The sequence below is a fragment of the Glycine soja genome, chromosome 12 (genome assembly GCF_004193775.1).
Source record: "Glycine soja cultivar W05 chromosome 12, ASM419377v2, whole genome shotgun sequence".
NCBI lineage: Eukaryota > Viridiplantae > Streptophyta > Magnoliopsida > Fabales > Fabaceae > Glycine > Glycine soja.
In genome coordinates, this window is record NC_041013.1 from 42,182,495 (window position 1) to 42,199,773 (window position 17,279).

A 17,279-nucleotide genomic window follows, 5' to 3' on the forward strand; every position below is an offset into this window, starting at 1 on the left:
TAGCATTTGTGCAGCCTTGGCTAGCTAGCTAGTGTTACCTGGACCATCCAGGGATTGCAGGATCAAAGAAGAATTGAGTATGTGCTTGAGAGAGAGGGCGCATTCATTGCAGAACAGAAAAGGGTGTGTTTTTTTTTTCTTATGCATGAAAATGTCATTGTCACCTCCAGAAGGTAGTTGTGTTGATCCTGGTCCTGCCTAAAGGAAAACAAAACAATTACAAAACAAAATGCCCAGACACAAAAGCAATATGTGTCTGGTACATGCCTCACATATATCCTTATGGTACATAGTACGTGTACTAATTGTATTGTTACTTTGTTAGTTCTCATAATCACTAAGCTAAAAGACAAGGGCAGCATCTAATAAATCATGATATTAAAACTGAATAAGTACCAACCTGTACTTCAATTGAGAGTTGAGAGAGATGCAAATATGCAATGGAGCCTCTATGAATGACATGAAAGGATCTTCTCATGCTCTGAAACTTCAAAATCGGATTTAGTTCAAGATATTTCAGAGTTGATATCCAAATTTAATACTAGTGTATTGTTTTCGCTGAGATTGGTTGTTATAATTCTGTTTCGCGTCTTCATGCTTGAGGTATAAGCCACTGGGCACGTCATAAATAAGGATATGTTCTGTTTAATTCCCTTGGGATAGTGATCGGTCCATTCGATAAAATCTAAAACACAAGTTCCTTCCTTCATTAATTTTATTTTATTGAAAATAATCTAATGAAATGTTTTGCAAAATTTTGAGGATTTTTTTTTCCATTTCCATTAAAAGAAATCGCAAGTTTGAATGGTTATATGCAAGGATAGCATAAGAAATAGGAATTAATCGTAAATAGTACAAGAATTTGGTCCTACGTCTATAGGGTAAAACCAATTTAAATTAAACTCAGAAAAAGGCCTCTTGCAACTCTTAGAATTCAATGAATCCCTTTGGTTAAACTTTCTTAACAAAATAATTATTCATTGTAATTATTTTATGTTTGATTAAACTTTTTTAAGAAAAAGTCGAAGCAAAAAATAAGCAGTTGCAAGCATATATGAACAATAAAGGAGAGGAGTTAAATGAAATTTTTGTCCTAGGTAAAAATTCAAAATGACAAGCTTTGCCCCTCCTTTTAAACACATAAATCTTGGTTCCTTTCCTCTAACATAACAAAGAGCTCCCTCTGGTGCTTGGTTCCTTTCTAAATTCTAGCGAGATTGAATATGTTCCAACGAGAGACAGAATTTGAAATTGATTTTTATTGTGACAAAATATTGATGCTGTTTGAGTTATGTGGGGTTCGTTAATTTGATGATTATTTTTGGCCAAGAGATGTTTTGTTGATAAGGATATTGCATGCGTAAAAAAAGCAGGGCTTTGTTTTATTGTTTGTGGCTTGCATCAGTTTGATGACAATAGTGAAGGGGTTGAAATGTTTTGGTGATTTATACTGGGACATTCTTAGTGTACACGGGATTTATTGCTCACAGTCTGCGGCTATGAAATAGGGGTGCGGCTTTATGCTATGATTATGGCTGGCTTTGATTGGATTCAATACATCATTGTGGATTTGTTATTGTTGAGACATGTAACGTCATGTTTAAATTATGCAGAATAAGGTTGTGTGAGGAGTCTTTTTTCCAAAGAAACATGCTACTTTAGAATTGTTTACAAGGTCTTTTATGTAATTTTATTATAAAAAAGCACCTTTTCAATTGTCACACACAAGCAAATTTAAAACTTCTAATTAAAGTGTTTTTTATGATTTTAACCAAAATCACTTATTTAAAAGCACTTTTTTAAGCCTAAACAAACGGATATTGGGTTTTATTTTAATTTTTTCAATATCCACTTATTGGTCATGCTAGAGACCTAGAGGTTAAAAAAATAAATAAATACTCATGTTACATATATACACAATATCAATTTTAGACAGCTAATGCAATGGAACAAAATTTACTACATGCAATGAATAAATATTGTTTAGGTATCAACTGCAGCAGTATCAGCAAATGCTACACTTTTAGGGAGAATAAACGATGCGCACAACATCCATTTTCCAGGAGCAACAAGTCGTACCCGTCGCATGTCTACGTTGACCGCAACTTCTAGCAGCGCAATTCTTATTCTCTACATCATAAGAGCTTTATTAAGATGTTGTCTCTTTACAACAAAGTTTACATGACAATAGCCCAATAGAAATGTCAAAAACATAAGTGATCAGTGAAGAGTTTAATCAAAGACGCTACAAAAATATAAACACACAAAATCAGCAACCAACCTCGTGAAAATCAAATTCTGGATCTCGTGCTTTGGAGAATCCATAAACATGGATCAATGGCAAAGTATATTCCCCATCCTTGGGTCTATTTTTGTATATTCCCCGAAATGCATCTGCAGAGGAAGCCAAGCATATCCAGAAATTAAATCAAGATATTAGAATTGTTTACTCCTACAGAAAGTAACGGGAAAAAAAAAAAAAAGCAGACCAACTATAGCAACTCACAACTCTGCTGATCATTGCATTTGTTCGCTACATAATAAACATTGACGACCCTAATGACTAATATCATATTCTGAGACAAATTAATTTTCCACTAATACATAAACAAACAGCACATCAATAAACAAGCAATTATATAGTAGGATTTTCATGACAAGAAAAAAAAAATTGAGTAAGATTATAGGTACAAGTGTTAATGTTTTTACTCTAACCTCAACTATGTTTATAAAGTAAGATTATCATATGAAAAAAAATATATAAATAAAAACGAGTAAGATTATAGATACATGAGATGGATCAAATTGGACATGTGGCATAATATAAAATATCATGCAGATAAAGAAAGAGTGATCTTGTCAGGAAAGGCAACCTAGAAATTCTGCAGCTTCACTTGGCAAGTTCATAACCACTTGTGTGATGGACTGAGAAATATCACTGTCATACATAGCTTTAATGAACCTCCTTCCATCCATGTTAAAGACCTACAACAACAAACAATGAACTTGGCAGAAAATTTCATCAAGATAACTAGTGCTGCCACATGCAGATTCAAATGCAACTTCTGCCTTTGTTCTTTATTAATTCGTGAAAAAACATTAAAATATATATCACATCCTTTTAACCATTAGTCACTCACACCATATGAAGTATGGACACTTCAAGAAAGTAGTGCCTGAAGACACGTATATTGGACACTTTGTGACAGACACAATGCAATAATTCAAATACAAATGGGACATTTTAAATTTTACTGTTTGTGTTATGTTTTGTGTCCATGCTTCTTAGCTCTACGCTCAAGATAATTCACAGCAGTTTTAAGCTTAAAAAATCTAGAGAAGTCCAAAAATGCAGTGGAAAACAATAATTTGCAGTACTTTTAATTTTACCAAGATATGGCAAAAATCCAAAATTGGATCACGTTTCCAACAAGCTTTTTCTTATTTATCTTTTCCTATGTAAAAGATGGTAAAACATCTTATACTAAATACTCAACAAGCAACCATACCTTTATCTTCCTCTCAAGTTTGTTTAGAACACAATTTCTTTCCAGATACTCAACTGCATAAGGGTTTAAGTCATTAGCAAAAACACGCTTAACTATCCTTGCGGCAGATATGGCTAAAGGACCAACTCCAGAGAAAACATCACCTGTCAATGGTGATACATGTAAGCAAGTCAAGAATATTTTTTTATTACAAACAAAACAAAGAAGAACATTATATACTATTGCAGGGGAGAAGGAAGTGTTCATTATTCAAATCTCTGACAGCTCACAGCATAACTTCTAAAAGAAGTCAGTGCTGACTTGGCATTCATTACATAAATCAAGAAAACAACAAAGGGAAAACAACCTAGTCCTGACAAGCCTCATGAATTTTTCTTGTCCCTGGTCAGCCTTGTATATCCCAATAATAGCCAAGGGATTTCCAAGTAGTTTATCTAGAATAATATCCAACAGGTTATATGCACATGCATGAAAAATCTTAGTAAAGCTATGAAAAGGATTTCGTCACTGATGACATACTTGTGTCCAGATTCTTAATGTAGGCATTTGAAGTTCTTATGCATAATACCAAGATAGTTTAAATACATTTCTGCCTCCATTTTAAGTGCAGTCAAATCAATGATACCCTACTAGTATATGCAATTCATTTTTTAAGACTTCAAAGCATATTTTAAAATGCAATAAGTATCTGCATTAGGTAATAAGTAATTATATTTGAAAGGAAAGTATAAATTCTATAAATATCATGCAAACATATTAACTAATCTCTTATGATCTAATCCAAGAAGCAGATAGACTACAAATTATGTGGTTATCCTTTGGCCTCTTGAAAATAGGACCTGCTTACAACATCAATATTCAATACATTGTTTGATATGCTTACATCAATATACCAACGAGTAAAATGACATGAATGAGCATTTTTTGAACCAAGCCCAAAACATTAATCTCATTCATACTTTTACAGTTTTATACTGCATATAAATATGTACCAAGAACCAAGCAGCATTATCTATTTGTGCCACCACTGAGCAATTCTTTTTCTTTTTTTGTTTAAATCACTAAGTAATTGTTGGTTCTGTTGAAATCATGGAGTTTTAGGGAGGAGATTGAGAGAAAGAGACTTTGAATGATATTATCTTGAATATGATGTATTACAATGTGATATTATGTGCATAAAACTTAGAGCACTAGGCATTAGCACTAACCCTTATTTATACTAAATCCTAACTAAACAGGGAAACAAATTATGAGACAAGGAAACATGGTAACCAACCGTAAGACTAAGAGATAATGGAAAATAGGAAAACAAATCCTAAAGGATATTTTAAGATATGATAACATATTTTCATATATTCTAACAGTTTCTATATTCAAGCTCCTGCTCACAGCAAACAAACCAAAATGTTGTCATCACTCATCAGTATCGGACATCAGATTGCTCTAACCAGCTAAATTCCACTATCAGAAAGACAATAATAAAAAGAAATAGAAAGTTATAACATAAATAGACTGCTATTACAAAGGTAGACACATACAGACGACATCGTTCCGTGTAAAACCACTCAGAAGCCTTTGTCTTTCAGTTCCAAGCCTAGAACTCCAATATCTGCACAGAAAGATGAGAAACAAAAGTGGTAATTCATACTTTTGCATTTATTCTTTCACCTAATTTCCTCTAGAAGTATATTTTGAAATTTGAAAAAAAAATTGATATTTAATTTACTTATGATTTTAGACTACATATTCATCAAATGAAATTTCACAAGAACATGTATCATAAATATTATATGCTCAGAAAGTGCAACCATTAACTGATTCACTGTTACACTATAGATCCAGTGAGTCAAGGCCACCTATCTAGTGTTGAATTCAAGAAATAAACACACGGAATACTGAATATAAATAGAAATAATCTGAACACACATATAAATGTATCAATACACATTAACAAACTAAATTATGTGTGCATGAGTAGAAAGAGAGAGAGAAGCTAAAAGAAGGTAACTCCATCAATATTCATAGGACAACCAAGACCATGCTTGCCTATGAAAATACCTTACAAAACTTTTCAACATAAAGTCAAAATTAACATTTCTTAATGGAGATGCAGCCTCAAGGCCCAAAATGACTAAGGTGTGTGTAAGGAGAGGCAAAAGGTATGATGCACCGGAGGCTGGAATTACATTTGGACTGGGAGAGACTTCTTGAAACTGTCTTGAGTTTTTTTTTTTTTTTTTCATTTTTCTACCATTGCAAGAGAATTTACCAGAATCCAAATTCCCTTGATTCAGAACTGTTACTGGGATACAAATATTTTCATACTTAGCTTATTCCATTTAGTATTTCTTGCTTGCTGGTACCTATCACATGGTTTCTGGTCTACATGTATATTTCAGATCTGGTAAGTATATATTTGCTTCATCGGTGTTACACAAACAGAAATACAATCAGAGGATCCCATTAAGGTATGCGTAGACTTAGACTATATCAAACAATTTTCATGAAATGACATTAATTGAGCAATTAATAAAGCAAGCCTGCTATTTTAGTCAGGGATGGAAAGAAGAGCATACACTGTCGCTAAGTCAACCTGAAAGCGAAGACCATTCTCAACTACTGTAGTCACAAGAGAGTGGTTTCCAGCTAAAACCTCAAGCTGCATGGTCCTGTACTCATTTTGAATTGAATCAATCTTGTTCACAACGGTTTGTATCCTTGGCTTATTCTTATCCAGCACAACCTGAATATGAATGAAAGTAGCCTTTCATAAATTAACACAGATAAGAATTTGCAATACAATTTTACATTTTATATTTAACACAGTAACCAAAAATATTTCTGAAATAAAAACCTTTGCTATTAGCCTCTTGTATGGTAAATGTTCGTCTCTCAAATTCAGGTGTGCTATATGACCAACAGTCTCAAAAGCAGAAGGAATAATCATACCCTCAGGCAGCAAGGCCTCCAAGACCTGTAACAATAATATAGGACTGATTTTTTTCTATTTTATTCACAATTTGAAGTTGAATGAAGAACATGAAAGGGGGAAAACTTATCACAAAAATGCTTCTAGGTTGCATACATGAATACAAATTTAGATTTAAAAAATAATTGTACATATAAATCAGATGTTGATTATAACTCAAAAAAATTAAAATCCAATTTTCACAAGTTAACAAATTAAAATAGAAACAAAGAATGAAACAGAAATACCATATTATTTTGATTTGAAGCACGTGTTCATTTTAAGAAAATCATACAGATGAAAAGTTCATTTTATCATGAAAGACCAAATCACACACAGTGAAGGCGAGGGAGATAATAATATGTACAAAGAAAAACTTAAATACACATATGCATACACCCAAACGCAGATTATGTGCATAACTGTGTCCTCACTATAATATACCTCAGTCATCTGCCAGTAATCATAGAATAGTGTCAGCTTGCATCTAACTAGCTCAAGCGTCAAATTTGTACTCTTTTCTGCATACTCCTTCAAAACAGCCTGGAGACAGGATGAAAATATGAACCATGTGATTTATCCCATTTTAAACTAAAAGATAGAACATCAAAGAACAAGGAGATACCCAAATCAGGTCAATACTCAACAGTATCAGCATATAATGAAAGTTTTACATTAAAGATAGTTTGGCAACTGTTCACTAGTTTGTCTTTAAACTACCACTTTTGAAACTAGGACACGAGGCATGAGCCCTCAAATAATGATAGTTTGATACAGAATTCTCCGAGGACAAACAATATCAAATTCATATGACAGTTGTCTGTCAAGAGAGAGTGTTACTTCAGCTCTCAAACAGAGCTTGGCATGGCAGATTTTTGCCAACCACCATAGGCAATTTGAGAAGGAAGGCACACTATGGCAGTGCCATAGGCCACAATGGTGTGTTTATATGGCAGAATTTTGGCCATCCGCCACCGATAACATTGATAAAAATTCTGGCAATATCACATAATGCTATAATTTCACAAAAGCCAAGATGGCCTGCATAAAGTCATATAAAGAACAAACCAAAGGTAATGACTAATGGCAATTTAACTAATATGATTTCAGATGCTTAACAGTACACCATAGCATCACTATGCATAGCATATTTGTGGATTAAATACCTCCTTTACTACTAAAGGACATCCAAATTGACCAACGGCAGGAGAAAAGTTCCCCATACATTACAGCTGAAGAACCACCATCATTTCAGGAATAAAACAAATTATTCCCGCTGTTAACTCCCATTGTTAATAAAACTAAGTGCCATGGACTTCCTATAGACAACTACATTCACATTAATGACCGATAGGAAGCTTCGCAATTTTCTCACACAAATGTCCAAAATTAGCATGCTAAAGGCTGCTACAGTAAGTGTAAACCCCTAGAGCTCAATCTAGTCAACTTTTGAACCAGAAAACATATCCCTTCGCTAAGTCAATGCCAGAGCCTTTACAAGGAAGTAGGAACATTGCTGAACCAGCTACCACTCTTACAATTTGAGCATGCTTGATCAGTATAACTATCATCCTCTTATTTTCATCAAACCTTTAACAACGTACATGACAAGTTGAAAATAATCACAGAAAGGTTTTAAAAAGCAGTCCAGGACAGCAATTTCGGCTGCAACATCAAGGGAAACTTTTATCCGCAATTTCCCACAACATTGTGATGAAACTGAGACCGCAATTTAAAACCTTGGACACAATAACTGACACAGAAAGGGGTATGCAAACACTGAAAACTCACATAACAGAAAAGAGTGAATGCTGAAAAAACAGAGGCAGCACCTTAATTGCCTCAGGCAACTCCTCCATGCCGCGACCCGCGTAGCGTTCATCCAGAAGCAGCAACCTCGTGGAACCCCTCCACTTGCTCCTCGCAAACTCTTCGCCAAGCAAATTCCTCAAACCATCACTTCCTTCTTCTTCATCCTCAACAACCTCAACCGCGGCAAACCTGTTCTCCCCCACGGGCTTAACCTCTTCACTCGCCTCCCTACTCTTCCTCCTCCTCTTATTCCTGTTCGGCCGCGAAATCTTAGCGAGGTGGCGGAACTTCACGAAGCCGCTGGTGTTGAACGTCCTGGCGAGCCGGTCGCGGTACAGCACGGGGCCCAGAACGTCGCCGTCGCCGTCCGCCTTGCCGTGGATCCGGCGTTGCAGCGAGACGAGACGTCTTTCTTCTTCATCATCATAGTCGAAATCTCCGTTAGCGTTACCTGGTTGAGGCAAGAGAGGGGCGAGGGAGGGGTCGAGGTCGTCGCCGGGGACGCGGGCGATGTTGCGGAGGCGGGGCCAGTTGAGGAGGTGGCCGCGGAGGCGGCCTTCAAGGGCGGAGCATTGGGAGGAGGGGAGGCGGAGGGCGGCGAGGTGGAAGACTCGAGTGAATGCTTCTTGGCAGAGGACGGCGTCGTCTTGGGGTAGGGTTTGGGAAGGGATTGGTGTTCCCTTGTGGAGAGAGGGTCCGTAGGAGGAGAGAGGGGCAGTGGAGAAGTGTGTGGGAAGGGAAAGGGAAGAAGAAGCTTTGCTTCTGTGAGGGAAGACCAATTTTGAGGGAAGAAGCCCAACCACTTGCGGCTTTAGGAATACGTTGCTTATCATTCTGCAACCCAGGATAGCGAACTCAACTCAAAAATCTTGGATCAACTACTTCGCCTTCGCTTCCTTATAAAAACTACCCTCAGATGCCATTTTTGTTTTTTCTAAATATATCAAAACATTTCTATTTTTTTATAAAATTCAAATGCATCAATTTTGGTATGGCGGTAAGTTCTGATTATGCGTTGATTATAGACATGTAAATATGATATTTTTTATAATTGGTTATGCATATAACTTGCTCCCCACATAAAAATGATAAATTTTAATTTTAAAAGAACAAAAAGTGTACTAATTTTTTTTATAGAAACAAATTTGAAACATTTAAAAACAAATTTCATCATATAACTACTCTTGACTTGTGAGGTAAAAAAAATTACTTTGACTTGTTGCAGTTTAACCATTGATTTTAAATTTCAATCATACAATTATATTAAATATTTAGAGCGAAGGATTTTTTTTTTTTTTGTCAACTATTAGAATTTTATCTAACTGAAACCAGATTGTTTTTCCTGTAGATTATTGCAACGTCTAAAAGAATAAAAAGCTTAGGCAAGAGTTGTTTATTATAACCACATTGAAGTAGTATAGCAAGAATTTTACTTCACAAAATCAAAATCATTAGAGTAATTGAAAGACTATAACATAGAGCTATGTCTTTCTTTCTATCTTTAACACTACATTGCATTTGTTTTGTTACACCATTTCGAAATGTTTCATGAGTGGAAGAGCTTGAAACAGTGCGTGCTGAAACAGATGAGCTTCCAAAAGTTGAGGGAACATTTGAACTAGCTAGATCGGCAAGTGCTTTTACAGTGTGGGTTCGAGATTTTACCACTTGTTTCTTCCAAGTTGCTAGTGGATCTGGACAAGGACAATTTGTCCTTATTCACTTTCCTTCTTTTAATAACCATCCTTATCTAAAAGAACCACCAAAAAAAGGTAATTAATCAGTTATCCACAAAACTTACTAAAAAAAAGAAAAAATATACTATTACTTAATAAGTTTATTATGTCAACTCTATATTTTAAAACTTCATAGTCAGACGGCGGTGATTATTGATAGAAATTTTCCAGATGTAAAAACTTTGAAAATCATTGGCAGTTAAAAATATTGCATTTAAGTCTCTATAATTTCAAAAACAAAATCAATTAATCAAATGCATGAATACGTATTTCAAACTGTAGGGAATATATGTATTTACAATTTAATTTAAATTTAAAAGAATTCAACATGTTTGCATGCATGGTTAACAAATCAGAGATAATTTTCAACCTAACAAATATATTGTGATTGTATATATCTAAGGTGGTGTTTAAATTTGAAATGAGTCAGTTTCACAAAAACATGTTGACGGTAAAACAAATGACATTGTTGGTGAAATGAGCATTCTTACGTCATAATCTTCTTCAATTGTAATTATTTATAATTATAATATAGTTCCGATGTTATTTTGTTATCTATATTGTAACAGACATTTATATGGCAATAATTATAATTAAGGTCAAGAGTTATGACAAGTAAAATTTTGTGGTTTCCAACAAGTTCTCTCTTTGGAAGGTAATTCTGTTCGAGAGACATGAACTTAAACTAAATGTGTATACTTCTTTCAACATAAACTCGAATCTCATTGTGGCAAGAAGAAGAAAACTACCAAAGTGGTTGCACTGATAACCGTCTTGAGGGCATGTGCCGCTCCAAACAACGACGACAACATGGCCGGCAAAACGGCACCGTCGCTGTAAGCGACCGCGAGATACGACAAAACCGGGTCGCTCCCATTGCGTTTTGGTATAATAGAGTCGTCGATGCCCATAACGGGTTTGAAACGCATCAACAACGATGACTTTTTGCCTTTGTTCTTTTGCGTGGTCGATTCCATCATGCATGCATGACCCCAAAGAAGAAGATGCTTAGACTTTGAAATTATTTCGAGTATTTTCCTCATACTTGCTTGTCGATCGAGTGCCACACGGGATATTGTGGGAGATGGAAAGCGCCTCAGGTTGATCAAATAGCCTTGAACTGTGATGCTGCGATTCTGACTCAAGAGATGCTGTCAACCTCCTTGAAGGAGCCTGTGATGTGCTTCGTTCATCCTCCCCATGCCTTCAAAACATATCTTGTACACAAACAATAACACGGTGACCTTCCTTCAAAACAAAACATGATAACCTTAAAAAATACTTTCCTATCTAATAAAAAAAATATTTCCTATTAAATTCTTATATATAATTTCATTACATTGTCTAATATAACTTTAGAATAATATGTTGAAATTTTAATAATTAAATATAATTCTTATAAGATGATAATTTTTTCAAAAAAATTAATAGCTAATAATGTGAAAACAATTGTTAAATAATTTAAATATTAATTAAAGTTAGTAATTTTCCTAATTATTAGTTAATTGGGTCACTATTTACGGGAAATTTGAGGTATTGGGAGATTTACACCAATGAGCTATAAACAAGCACACAAGGAACTTGACACCACACTTTAATCCAAAATCTTAAGGTTTAAGTTTATAAATATGGTGTTCAACTTTCTTATTTCTACTTGATGTAAGACTTCATCTCACATTTATACTCCATCAATCGCCTCCCCTTCCCTTTCCATTCTCAGGACTAAAGCTCCGCCACCAACGTCGTTACAAGACTCATACCCTAACCCAACTGACTCGAACCCACATATGGAGGTCCATTAGGATTCAAATCTTGATTCACATTCGTCCCCACACCGTCCTAATTCAGATTTGTAAAATAAGTTTTTTTTTAAAAAAATTATATTAAAATGTGATTTTAGAAAAAATAAATTTATTATTACATATTTATTTTTAACTACTTATATGACAATAAATTTATCACATCATATTATGGATATGTGTATAGGACGAGTAGTAACATCCTCATTCCTAATTAAAAAATTTGGGTTATCCCCAAACTCTTATCCGATCAATCCAAGTATTTGTCGTCAAAGTTGAACGGATTCAAACAGGTATCCATGGGTACATATTTCGTTATCATGCCTAGTTGTGGAAAAAAGCTACCAAAAAATCATTTAATATATTTCAAACAAGTTTTTCAAATATTTTTTGGCGTATTTTAACAATCAGAAAATGAGCTATATTAAATAATTAAAAAAATTACATGTGTCAGCATTTAATCCAATGTTGTGGGCTTGTGGCATAACATGTAGGCAGGACACAGCAGCACTTAATGGACCCTTCTAACACCATGGAGATAAACCATGGAAAGAAACAAAAAAAAAAAACAAAATTCCGTATATATCAACAACTATTAACATATTAAAGCTTTTTGAATCGCACAATATGTGAGTCTGATAAATTTCTAGACCACAATTACCAAATGACAAGGATTAGAACCTACATGAAAATACACGTGATAGCAGTTGATTTGAGTGTCTTGTATATGTTTCTTTAGTTACTAGTAGGATTATTTTTTAGTTCTACAAGATGGTGCATTGACAACAAGTACAGGATTTTAGAGGTGAATCATCGCCAGATCCCAGTATTGTTCCAGGACATCGAACTCCAAAGCATGCGGTGTCTTCCACCTGTTCACTGTCTTCTACATATTCAGGCACAGAAGTCGACCACCGCAGATCAAAGTTCATTAGTGTCTTTGGTGCAGCTTCTTCTGCTGGAACTATCTCTGAAATGATTGTGGCTTTCCCTTTCTCCAGTACCTCTTCACCCACCTTGGCCTTGCCCTTTGCCTTTCTTAGTCGTAACTCACTCTCAGCTTCCACAGGTTCTTCACATATTTCCTCTATCTCCCCTATACCCTTGTCATGTTCTTTTGGGTTTACCTTAGTCTCAGCTTCTGCATCTTTTTGTTCAGATGAATCTCCCACTGTCACAGCCTTTCCCTGGTCAAGTCCTTGTTGCTTTGTTGCCTCAGTCTCAGCTTCTGGCTCTGCACCTTCTTCAGTTGCCTCCACCCTTTCCCGTCTTCGTCGGCGGATTAATGGTGCTACATTTTCTTCTTCTTCAGTATCCAATACCGTGAACTGGATGAACTTGGTTGTGCTATATTTTTGTACTTCAGATTTCCTTGTCTGTATCTCTGATGCTTCTTCCGCTGCAGCTTCTTCAGATTGGATTGGGAGCTTTGTCCTAATTTTAGTTGCAGATATTACAGTTCCTGAAGCGCTACATATCTCGATGGCGCTCCTATGACAAAGATGGACCAGCTGCCTCCAACAGCCCTCCAGCTTCCCCTAGAAAAACATAAAAAAGATTAGGCATATATTACAAATCTAATCTAATCAATTAAGAATTTAAGTTTTTATTCCATGTACCGGTTTGTCAAGTGATTTTTGAATTGCATTAAACTCTGAGGGATATCCAACGAAAGTGGCAGCTAGAAAAGCGGATATTGCAATATGAGAAGGTTTGAATTCAGTGAATTGGTGCACTGTAGACAAACGGAAAATAAAGATGTTCTCTCAGTACCAATGTTAGACAAAAAATATAGAATCCAAAAACTCTTGTTGTGTGAATATATATACCTCCTTGAGACTGGACTATGATCTCATTGATCGATCGGCGTTTGAAACCACCGATTTCGCTGAAGGTGGGGTAATAGTGATCTAGGAAGTAAAACGGAGTTATAGGTAGCATTCGCCAGTTAAGGCCACTGAGAATGCTAAGTTCCATTGCCGCTAACCTAGTAGGCTGGTAATTCAAATCTTTCTCGAACTGTGCAACGAATCAGTGCATGTAGTGGCGTATTAAAAGAATATGAGCTTACAATTAAATGTGAGTTAGTTTCTCAGTGTAAAGTGTGAGACTGGCATAGGTTTGTTTACCAGAAACTGTTGGAGATCGAATTGGTTTGACCTCATCTTAGCGGAAAGCATGAAGCAACAGGTTGCAACGAAACAAACTGTATCAGTTACAGAAGAGCCTAGCCCAACCTGTATCAGTTACACGAAAGAAATCAGAGAAACTTCAACAAAAAAATTTCAAAATTTCTGGAAGCCAAAAGAAAGAAATATATTACTGCAAATGGATTCGTGGAAGAAGCATAGCGATCGAAGTAGTTCATTGCAAGATAGGCAACATACGCATCAACAACTTGGCCTTGAGAGAGCTGTGGAGCAAAACATGCACACACAAAATCAGAATAGAGAGAACTAAATAGAATAACATTTTAATCCACAATGTCAGATCAATAAACAAGATTAAAAAAAAATTATGAAAATTCTTCTTATGTTTCATAGCTAAAATTAAACGAACATTCAGTTTTCCCTCTGTTTTCTAAGTAACTATAGAGAGATGAAAATGAGCTTCATAATATAGAAAGTAACAAAAGATGTTTTATTAAACTCAAAGATTACATACAGAATGCTTGGATACTTATAGCTATTAAGCTAACAAAATGAAAGCAGATTCTATCTAGGAATTAGTTAACAAAGTGAAATAGCTATTATCACAGATTTGAAACAAAAGCTATTATCTAAAAGTATCTGAAATAGATGCTATTATCTAACAGGGAATCAGCAGAATAATAGGATCATAACAGCATACATAACACAGCTTAGTAAAAATAGAGAGGAACAAATAAATAATGTTGGAATAACCAAAATTTTCTTATGAAACAAACATTTTCTTGCACAAAATAATCAGTTTATACATTTCACCCCACAGTTACACAGATCCATAAACAAGACTACCAAAATTATGCAAAAATATCACGTCAAGTTTTTGCTTCTGTTTCCTTGAGAGTTTTTCATAAACATTATTCAATTTTTCATGTGTTTTCTAAGTATTCAGATCCATAAACAATGCTACGTCATAGTTGAAATAAAACGAACATTCATTTCTCCTTGTGTCTTCTATGTATTTGTAATCCAATCATGACGAAAATTCGCTACAAAACACAGCCTAAAAAACAAACCGCAAAACGAAACTAACAATGACGGAAAAGATTCTTGCACGAAAGCATAAAATGCAGCCAAAAAAACTAGAAAGCGCAGAACGCATGCATCGTTGAAATCAGAGAGCGAAATGAAACTGACAATGACTGAACGGAAAATTTGGGAGAAACAAACAGAAAATCCATTCACGCAAGCGTTTATTTAACCAAGATTCTTAATAATTACGGCTAATTAAGCGAAACGAAAGAAAAGGCATCTTCGATTTTAACTCACCTTAGCAATTGTTGCAACCGCGTGCTTCCGATGCAGAAGGTTCCTTTCTGCTTTATAAAAGCCCTTGGTGGCCATGAATTCGCGCTCGATCTGGAGGTAATTGTTTATAGCTTGACGTTCTTTGTCACTAGGAATTGGAAACTCGGTTTTGGAATCCATACTCAGAAGAAGAAGCTTCTGAAGTTAGAGGGAAAGTGAAGAATTGTTTGTCTCAAGAAAACGAGAAAGAAGAGAGCAGAATCAGAAGGGTTTTGGGTTTTTCTCTCTCTCTTGTCGGTTACGGAACTGGCTCTCAATCCCGCCAGTTTTTAAACTTTCCGCTACAACGTCGTGTGGATAGGAGTAGTAAGGACGTAACGACATCCTTTCGTCGGTTTCCATGTATGTTTACTTGCTTCTTTTTCTGAATTTTTAAAAATATAATAATAGTAATTAATAACTATTGAGAAAGAGAATAATTCAATTTTAATTTGTAATATGCAAACATGAAAAAAAATCTTCATTAGAAAATTAAGTGGCTTAATTTAGTAGGACAACACGTGACAATATGGCTATTATTTAAAGGTGTTATCTTAATTAAATGCATGACATCAGTGTATTTTAGTTACACAAGATATCTTGATCCATCCTCCAATAGCAGTGCTTGGAACTATTTCTGATTTTTTTATTTTTTTTGAAGGTTCAGAACAGCAAAGATGTGAAAATAGCATTCAACTCCTATACCTAGCAGTGGATAAAGATAGTAATATACTGTAACACATCTAAACAAGTTTTTCTTTTTAATTAGTATTTTTGTCCTCATTTTTTTAAAATTCATTTGGTATTCTATTTTTTCTCAAATATAATTTGGTTGTTTAATTTTTAAAATTAATTTCATTTGATCTTATCATTTAAATTGGGTCAATAATGTGAACAAATCAAATCACACTTTATGATGATTTAAAATTAAAATCTGTCACTGAATGATTTTAAATCACCACAAAATATATTTTTTTTAACAACACGAGTTTAATTTAGACGATAAAATCAATTTAAATTAATTTTAAAAATAAAATGATCAAATCAAACCAAAAATAAATTAAAGGACCAAACCAAATATAAATAATAAATTAAATAATAAAAAAATTAATTTAACCTTTTTTCCATTTAAGTAATTTATATTTCAAGAACTCATCATACGTCTCAAAATTTAATGAGATATTTATATTACTCATCAACAACATAATTAACTGAACATCAAAATTTAAATCTATATCTTTTTAAAATATGAATTTTATATTTATCAACTACATCAATCTTATTTGCATTGTATGACATCTAATATGTCTTGAAAGTAATACGTATAATATTGACAATATGTGTCAAGTGTGAAGATAATATATTATGTTTTTTAATTGAAAGTAATATTTAAATAGGCAAAATATATAATGACAGTAATACTCTTCTCTCTCGCATTATATTTAAAATTATTTCTTATTACTGAACATTGTTATTGTAATGCGTTTAAAATTATCAAAGTTGGGAGGATTAATTTATATAACAAAGAGATAAATTTAGATTAAAATTAAAGATAAAACTTTCTTCTTCAAAACTAAATGAAAAAATATTTGGCTAATGAGAAAGATAAAGATAATAATTAATATTAGTATTAGCATAAAAAGGGCGATATTGCTTTCAGCTTTTACTATGGAGATCTCTGTGGAACCCTGTTAAGCAAGCCAGGCGATATTACTCCTACTCCTCTCGCAAACTGCCATGGAAATCTCTAAGTATGACTCCTACATAGTACCCTGTACCTTGTTCATGCAGCATAAGAAGAAATTCCCACAAAACCGCTTAAGTTTCTGCGAAGTTGCGATTTTTCAAGACCCCAGAGATTCGGAACAACCTAGGATAAGTCTTGTTCAGATTTTTGAAAAAAAGATTTTTCACGAGGTCCTGGAAATATCTGCATGCATTCTCGGAAGACTTGCTGTTAAGTT

At 34.4% G+C, this 17,279-nt stretch overlaps 1 protein-coding gene and 1 long non-coding RNA gene across 2 annotated transcripts; both read right to left on the reverse strand.

Annotated features, from left to right (window-relative positions):
• Positions 1-1,871: 1,871 nt before the first annotated feature.
• Positions 1,872-9,180, reverse strand: LOC114380249 (tRNA (guanine(37)-N1)-methyltransferase 1-like). Its single transcript, XM_028339257.1, has 9 exons — positions 8,310-9,180; positions 6,922-7,020; positions 6,364-6,483; positions 6,086-6,252; positions 5,048-5,118; positions 3,510-3,652; positions 2,874-2,985; positions 2,282-2,394; positions 1,872-2,130 (listed from the first exon to the last, which is right to left on the reverse strand). Exons 1-9 carry the CDS (start codon positions 9,120-9,122, stop codon positions 1,984-1,986), a joined length of 1,785 nt encoding a protein of 594 aa, XP_028195058.1. The 5' UTR covers positions 9,123-9,180; the 3' UTR covers positions 1,872-1,983.
• Positions 9,181-13,442: 4,262 nt separating this feature from the next.
• LOC114379306 lies at positions 13,443-14,233 on the reverse strand. Its single transcript, XR_003659456.1, has 3 exons — positions 14,148-14,233; positions 13,654-14,061; positions 13,443-13,559 (listed from the first exon to the last, which is right to left on the reverse strand). It is a non-coding gene; the product is annotated as an uncharacterized LOC114379306 (long non-coding RNA).
• Between the last annotated feature and the right edge of the window lie 3,046 nt (positions 14,234-17,279).